Source organism: Buceros rhinoceros, unplaced genomic scaffold (genome assembly GCF_000710305.1).
Source record: "Buceros rhinoceros silvestris isolate BGI_N320 unplaced genomic scaffold, ASM71030v1 scaffold7688, whole genome shotgun sequence".
NCBI lineage: Eukaryota > Metazoa > Chordata > Aves > Bucerotiformes > Bucerotidae > Buceros > Buceros rhinoceros.
This window is the reverse complement of record NW_010425097.1, coordinates 37,699-46,193: the sequence shown is the minus strand read 5'-3', so window position 1 is coordinate 46,193 and position 8,495 is coordinate 37,699. Positions and strand designations below refer to the sequence as shown.

The 8,495-nt window shown below is 38.4% G+C and overlaps 1 protein-coding gene across 1 annotated transcript in view; it reads right to left on the bottom strand.

Moving 5' to 3' along the window:
- CDKL5 (cyclin-dependent kinase-like 5) overlaps positions 1-8,495 on the bottom strand; it is a 59,668-nt gene that overhangs the window by 28,777 nt on the left and 22,396 nt on the right. Inside the window, exons 8-9 of the mRNA XM_010141019.1 lie at positions 3,996-4,185; positions 41-121 (exon numbers count right to left, since the gene is read on the bottom strand). Coding sequence (XP_010139321.1) covers positions 41-121; positions 3,996-4,185 — 271 coding nt within the window. The remainder of the gene's footprint in view (positions 1-40; positions 122-3,995; positions 4,186-8,495) is intronic.

Genomic DNA, 8,495 nt, shown 5'->3' with positions numbered 1-8,495 from the left:
CCTAAATATTACAGACAGAAAATAAAATGCATTCTCCTACCTTCATAAGATCAAGCAATACACCACTTAAAATTCCCAAGTATCTTCTCTCTAAAGACTGTGGATGATTGACTGCTGGAAACTGTAAAAATAAAGGAGCATAAATATGAGTATGTAAATAAGGTAAACATGAATATCATGTTTCCAAAAATAGAAACTACACAGTGAATCAAGGCACGTAATTAATGGGAATCATACACACTGAAACAGTTACTGGCTTATGAAATATTACAAAACATTATAATGAAACAAATGACTGTTGGTGTATGATATGCATGCAGTCAGCTACAGAAAGTACTCTTGATTGGTAGGGCAGTCAAGGAACCCCTCCAGAATGACAAATAATACACTTAGATCTGTAAATGGGCTTGTGTCATTATGATTGGCAAGAGGTGGGAGGTTTGAAATAGATTCAGAAATACCATAAGTAATATGTATTTTAAAAAGAGATTAAAATAGGTTTGAGAGAATTTCAGAGAGGAAATATAGTGCTAATTACATACGAAAGATTAACAGACAATTCCAAAATGTTTGTAGTAAAAACCATCAAAACCTCCAAAGGTTTAAGGTTCAGGATTACTCCTGTGGCCACGGTGCAGTAAGAACCGGCAGCACCACGAGAGGTAGTGCACACTGCCGGAGGGCATCTTTTGTCAGCTCGAGTCTGGACAAAACCCAGGGAAGGTGGTATTTGAAACTAGTCCTGTCTGGAAAGAACAGGACAGGCAGGGGTGATTTGAAGAAAGAAAAAAAGCAGCGCAGAGTTTTTGGGTGGTGGGTGGGTGGGGAGGTTGTGCTTGCTTTATAAACAAGGAAAAGAGTCAGATAAAATGAAGACAGATTTTTTTATCAAATGAAAAGTTGCTCAATATTTCATTGCTATAAAGTAACGCCAAGAACAGTGAGTTGAAAAGAAACAGATAACAAAGATCCATTTCCAGACTGCAGTATGTATTGAACCAAGAGCAGATAGATAAACGGATTTCAGTGAGGTAACTTCAAATTAAAAAACCTAAACCTATATGCCAGTGTTTTTGGAGTTAGAAATTAAGACTGGATTTCCAACAGAGGCAAAACACCCTCATAGATCCAACTTACGCTGATGTTAAGGGTCGAGTAATTCTAGAGAAAATTACGCATTTGAATACCAAAGAAGCCTCTGGAATAAACCAAACCAAACCACTGATCAGCCAGCCTATCGGCATTAATCACCGTTTACCCAGAACTACACAGCTGACATCCAGACACTTTGTTAGCAGTTCCCAGAGTTGTGGAATTTGTCTAATAGTATCCAAATGTTTCAGTTGCAGCCTGGCTTGATCCCATCGACATCCTATGTATTTTGAGAAAATTCCTCTTAAGCTAACACATCAAAGCAGTAACACTGACAATAGGAAGCATTCCGTGTATTTGTCTGCTGGCACATAAAAGCCGTCACTGTATGTTCGAACGGGCTCAAGTCTTACAGAAAATAAACCCACAGAAAATACTGAGTTATAGTTCAAAATCACTGAAAATACAAGAAAACAATAATTCAAGTCAGTGATTAAGACAGACAATAGCAACAAAGAAATCAAAAACATTAAGATAAACATTTTATGTGGAAGTTTGCTATGGTATAAAAACATATGAGAACTACATGTTCAGTCTAAACCATCAACGAGCAGGACATCTTACAGACTTTTTTACTTCCACCTGTGCACTTTTCAGCTCTCACATCTAGGGTTTGTTACAGTTACGTGCATACATTTACACATTCGCCTTCCTCAGACTAAATCCTCGCTTCCAAACTATATTTTAAAGAGCAACCCGTTACAAACACTTGTTTCCAGGAACACATTTTATTGGAAAGCAAAATGGCACGTGCACTGTCGGTGCCTGAGCGTTAGAGCAGTACGTAGTGCTGCCCGTTGTTTGTACTGGCGCTGCTTTTCCTGAAATACATTACGCCAGCTTTGAAGGAAAACGAAAGAACATTAGGTCAAATGTGTTTGTTCCTAAATAGTCTCTGTGTTTTTCTTTTTACTTGGCTTTCTTTTGAAGTGGTTTACTAATGATGAAAGGATTTTTTTAAGTCCAAGTCTGCTATGTTGATCTTAGATAGTACCTTAGGTAAACCAAGGGGCTTCCATGCTTCCTCTACTTTTTACATGAACCACAGGGCAAAATATTCTTGTCTTTATGTAGAATGACCATTATAAAGAAGTTTCTTCATCTGAAATGATCAGGGAAGCAGGAAAATGTGCCAAAGATTGTCTTAGAGCATGGAATAATTTTTTCCCCATGAATTAAGGAATATGATATTCCAAACCAACATATTTTGTATTATTTTTCCACGTTTAAGCCATTATTCAGAACTTACTTCAGCATTCAAAAACTACTGTTTCTTGGAAGGCACATGTAACGGTCATCATCGTTAGTATCCTGACTTTACAGATGGGGTTAAGAAGGTGACAACATGGTCTGAGGCCAAGTAATAAACCACTGATACAGGATTAGAACAGAGACTCATAACTCCCAACCCTGTGCTAATCACTTTAGGTGCATGCTGTCTTCTTGAATTACTGTATTTTAAAGCTACAAAACAAAGATACTTCATTCTCATCCTAAGGTATTACAGAGCATTTATCCAAATCAGATTACACTGCACAACTAGAACTGCTGTAAAATAATGCTGAAGAGGCAGTAATTTATTTTGCTTACAAGTTTTACAGCATTGTTTTCCTGATAAGGGGTTATAATTTTTTTTTCCCCAACAGAAAATTCCATCCAGCTCACAGTTCTTAACAGAGTCAAATACAAATAGGACCTTGCAAGAAATGCTTCTCTGATAGTTTTTTTTGTTGGTGGTGGTGGTTTGTGTTTTGTTTTTTTTTTTAAAAAAACCACTCCACTGACAGAGGGACTACAAACTTCAACAACAACTCTTAGGAATTAGCTATCCTAAAATAATTATCCTAACACCTTAAACTAACTATTTCTTTTTTTATCATCATCACCATCCATCATCAGTGAAAACAAACCTATGGTAACTTTTAACGCAATGTTTTAACACAACTATGTCTCCCCTCTTTCTCATTCTCTAAGTTTTCTCTTTTACAGAGTAAAACTCAAACCTTGAGTCTTTAGCACAGATCAGGTCTCCGAAAACATCTATATGTCTCTTTATAGTATTTTACACTAACAATTTCAGACAATTTATCAAGATCATAAATTCACCTTTCTAAGCAACATTGATTAATAAAAAATGACAGCCAAAACTGAATTACACGGAAACATGAGTACAATTACTGACTAGGTATTGTTAAGGATAACAGAGCTATTATTTATATATTGCTTCTGGGATTTTGCCAGATTATGTATTCCGGACTAGGCAGCTTCTCCACACTAGTGAGTCTCTGTCATTGCATGGTATTCAGGCAACCCCTGAAAGAGGAACAATGCTGTCAGTATGAAGAGCTTTTTTACTCAGGTGGCTTACAGCAACACTCCAGGAATGTGAGTCAAAAGGCAAAAATCTCTTCTGCCAGGACAGCGGCATCTATAGCTCAGATTTTTCCAGAAGAGTAGCCTAAAGACAGCAGGCAGGAATTTTCCACACCCTGAACTGACAGACCTTTACCACTAAACTTCACAGTGCAAACCTGGCAGGGCAATGCCAAGCTGGGCATAAACGCTAACCTGTATGCCAAAAAAGTCAAAGAAGTGAAAAAAAAAATCTTTAATCAATTTTTAACAGTAAAATAAACATATCTATAAAAATTAACACTGGTGTAATCGGAATTTTACTTTGAATTATGGATGCCTTATAATCAAAATATCTTACACTTACACAGAAACACATGCAATAGATAATGCACAATGTAAATGAAAAGAACCTTCACAGCAACCATGCCAATACTGTACATACTGTGTGAGTAAATTAAAAAAATATTAAGAACAAAGCTTTCTCTTACCCGCAAGCCATGGAAACGTGGGTTGCTATAAAAGAGCTTCATCTGCTCGGCTGGCAGTGGGCCTAGCACCTTCTGAATGGTAAAGAGCTGGTCAATCTCGCTCTCGCCAGGAAACAAGGGCTGCCCATCACTCAGTTCTCCCAGGATACAGCCTACAGACCACATATCCACAGCCTTTCCGTAAGGGGCTCTGTAAAGTAAACATTACTGTTTTTCACCCACTGACACTGCATTCCCACCGAGCCGTTTCAATTTATTGGCCGTATTTCCCATGGCTCACTTCCTTGCAACACAGAAAAATAAACGTTGATATTGAAGAAATGACCTCAGATACCAAGCCCTTCGTTTCTGCCCTGAATTCCCTGGAGTACTGCAGCTTGAAAAGGCAGGAGAGGAATTCTCAAGTACTCCCAGGGATCTGGTTACCTTTGTGAAAAATCTCGCATACAAGAATGACTGTGAAGCAGTTATCGCTGCCAGTTAAACTAGCAATAACTTCCCTTCTCTCCAGGGATTAATGACTGCTCTATTTCTGCATGACATTTTTTTCCATTGTGCTCAACAGGTGGATAGACATACTGAGTCTGGCCACTGGGGGAACAGAAATTACAAGACATTTTTTTTTTCAGCACTCATATAGTGAAATTTTAGAGAGAACAGAACGCCCCTGAGAAATTTTTCTTAAACCACAGGTGATGAAGCAATGAAAGCATCATAAAATAAATAATTTCTGTTTTGGAGTAAAGCCACAGGTGGGGTTTTGGGGAGAAATTCTCATTCTCTGTATGCAAGGGCAATGTTGTGTCACTGGGAGGATGGCACCTGGTATTTTTAACTGCTAATGACAAAAAGAAGCTAGGTCAGCAGTGAAGAGATGTCGAGAATTCATTAGAAACAAAACCAAGTGGTGTGAGTGTTAGACTAAGGCAAGGGCTACACCAGCTTTTCTTGAGACTCCATACGAGGGTATTTAATGGAAGAAGCAGCAGAATGGATACTCTGGTCAGGAGAGACTATGGGCTTGAGTACAGTTTGTAAGACACGTAGGACAGAAAATTGGAATGTAGAGAATGGAAGTTTGTATGAAAAGAAGAAAGCGGTAGACTGCTGCAACCTTCAGTCTAAAGACGTGAACACTGAAGAAATGCAGAATCCTTTTGGACACATTCTGGTTTTCACTCGAAGGTTCTGTTCACCAGCAAGCTTGTTTAGCTGCCTTCCGCAGCTGTGCAACAGCTAACACATTACATGCTTCCAGTTTTCCACTGCTCCTACTAAAGACCAAAGTAATTCCTTTTCTGTATGCCCGAGTTCTGGCTTGTAGAATTTGTAAAGACTTTTGTAAACATCCAACTTATTCCAAGAATCTCTTACGGATGTTTAGATTTTGAGTAGAACCACCAGATAATTTTTCCCATGTCAAAGAAAAAGCATATAAAACCAATAAAGGCTGGAACAAAGATTGAACTGAAAACATATTTCACTGAGCCTCTTTCTTTTGAACTTGGTAATCCAACCAGTCAGCCTTTCTTTTAAAAGATTTTTACAGTTAGCTTGCCTGTTTCTGGAATAAGACAGCACCAGGAGTGTCAGGTAACAAATCCTGTCCTAAATCTGTTCCCTTTGCTCCTTACTTATGCTGATGATTAAAGATGGTTAGAGAGAGAAATACCCTAGACTAAAGGAAAAAAAACAAACCACACTTCCCCATTGGTTACTCGTGATTAGTTACTTCACTTTATGGAGAGGACACTTGGCCAGAGGATGCTTGTAATGATTTATTTAGATGAAGGTAAGAAAGCATTTCCAGCTGGACTATAGCCTGAATGAAACCACGGGTCCACTGAGACACTTAGTTCGGGAGTTCGCAGTAGCTAGGAAACCTGAAGTAGGACACCAAAATTTTGAGAACTGTTTGCCTTTTAGAATCTGACACTGCAGTCTTTTCACAAACAATCACCACAAAATCAAAGTTTGCCCCATTGGAATCGACTGCTGACAAGGAACCACCAGTGGAAAAGCAGAGCATGCCAAAGCTCATCAAGTACCACCATTACTACAAAGGCTCTGGGGGTTCATAATTCCCTCACTAATTTTGCATATTGACTACTTGTGGATTTGCTGAGAGACTCAGTGTTTGTTCTTTCTGTGATACTGCTAGTCCAACAGACCTATTAGGTCAGGTCTGAGTGCAAGGAAGGATTAGTTTTTCCTCACACTGCAAAAGGCAACACAGACCAGAACAGACTCCAAAGCCAAGGACCTGCCTTTAAGATATTCTTGCGCCTGTACTGGAAAACAGGCTCTGTAAGCAAAAGAGTTTGTGAGAGTGCAACTAAAACAAAGGTACCTCTTAGTTACGACAGAAAAACAAGCATATCTTTATTTACAACACCTTTAATAAGGAGGTTTCTCCACTGAAATATGAAATAGGGAAAGGCCTGCTCTAGGCTGGGATGTTAGAAAATAAGCTAGGATTACAACTGAGGAATGGACTAAAACTCCTTTGATTCCAGGGGCCATTACCTTTCCTTACTAACAAGGATAAAGGAAGCTGAATCACAGTTTAAGAAGTTTTCATTATTTACTCTGTGGTCAATCAGAAACAAATAAAAAAATACCCATTTCTTAAGGCAGTAGCAGAGTAAAGTGCAACTTTTTTATTTGAAAAGTCATGATCAAGATTCCTGTTCTGCTGACTGTCAGGATCAGTCTTGTCAGATCACAAGAGGCAAACAATTCAAGAGTGATCCAGCTGGGTAAGAGAAGTAATTCCTCTAAGGGCAGAGACCGCAAATAAGAATAGTACTGCTGATCAGGATAGTCTAGTCCTGCACAGATGAGACTCTCCAAGACATTTTCATCTAGTAATTTGGTATGCCTTAAAATCTAGTGGCTTTTAGCAATATTTTGTCCTCAAAGGGTACAGAGTGCTCCACTGACAGCTACCTGAGGCTCTCCAAAGTGAGTAGATTCTGGATGTTCTGTGAATAATTAGGCAGCGATTTCTTTCCTCTCTTGAATTTAAGTCTTGAATTTTATCGAAAACCAGAAATATCTCTGGGACACTTTTTGAAAATGGAAAAAGTAAAACTGTATTTGTTAAAATGTATGTGTTACAATTCAGTATTACAGCTACTTATATTACAATAATCCTGGGAAGACTTTTGAATATTAGATGCTTATAAAGATTTGGTAAATGCAGGGGAAGAGGGAATGGGTAAGATCACTGTCTGGGAAATAGAACAGGATTGCCAAGAAAAAGATGTCACTTTTTACCAGAAAAACCAGGCATTAAAAACATACACCAGCAAAGCTGAAGTCATATGCATTAAATACCCATAGCCCCATCCCTTTCCCTGCAAGGTAATCAAACCCATTTAGTCAATTACAAACAGACATGATTCCTGCTAAATTTTCTTTGGTTTTGAAATCTGCAGGTCAGATTAATACTGTATCTGCCAAACTTTTCATTCCTTCCATACCCTCGTTACCATTATAGACAAAGACTAACATGTTGTGTAACTGAAAAGGTCATAACTGATGCTTTCTTTCTAAGACTTTTTTTATATATACATATACACACACTCACTTTGCTGGAAGCTGCATAATATCTGTTTTCTCCAAAATATGAAAAACTGAGCTTTGAGGGTTTTATTGGCAACTTTAACATACTATTGTGCACATAGCAATGCAACTGCCTACTAATTTGATTAACACAGCTCTGGGAATACTGGGATGACTTTATTGACAGAATAATTATTACCTAATGCTTTACCTATTCAAGAATGTCTAGATCAGTGTGAATCACATCTTACAACAAAAACTTGTTTCTCAGCAGTATGAAACATTTTGCTTAAAGAATCTTAGGATTGAACAGTACTCTTCTGATTCATCCTGTGGCTGCCAATTCCTTATTTCTAGAACACGTGTATATAAATACATTATGCTATACATACAGGAATTGTATTCTGTGAGAGTGTTCGTGTAGTTTAGAATATCACGCTGTTAAACTTGGTAGTAATGGGAAGATGAAATGTAGTAGATCTCCAGTTATTTTTGTCGCTGCCCTTTTGGGTCCTGTTAATTCTTTCATATAGTATCTCAAAATCTGTTTAACCTTGTGAGGGATTAAAACACTCATTTTATAGACTGTCTGGCTGAGGCTGCTCATGTTACTACTGCTTTCAAAAGCAATGCAATACTAACTTCTCAGTGCTTTGTTAAAATGATTCACACAGCCTCCTTCAATAAACTCTTCCTGACTACTACAAAGCTGGCTCTATCCTTCTGAGCTGCTTCAGCAGTGCTGGTAAAGGGTAACTGGGAATGAAACCCAAATCATAGTTTTGACCACAGGATGAAGAGAACTAGGAGTGTAGCATGGTGAAAGCTGCACTGCCGTTGCTATGTGATGTCCACCGTAAGGCTGATGAAACCTACCAGGCTACAGGACTACAGGGAAACCTCTTCTGAATGGCAAGTGGTGTGGGGAGCAGC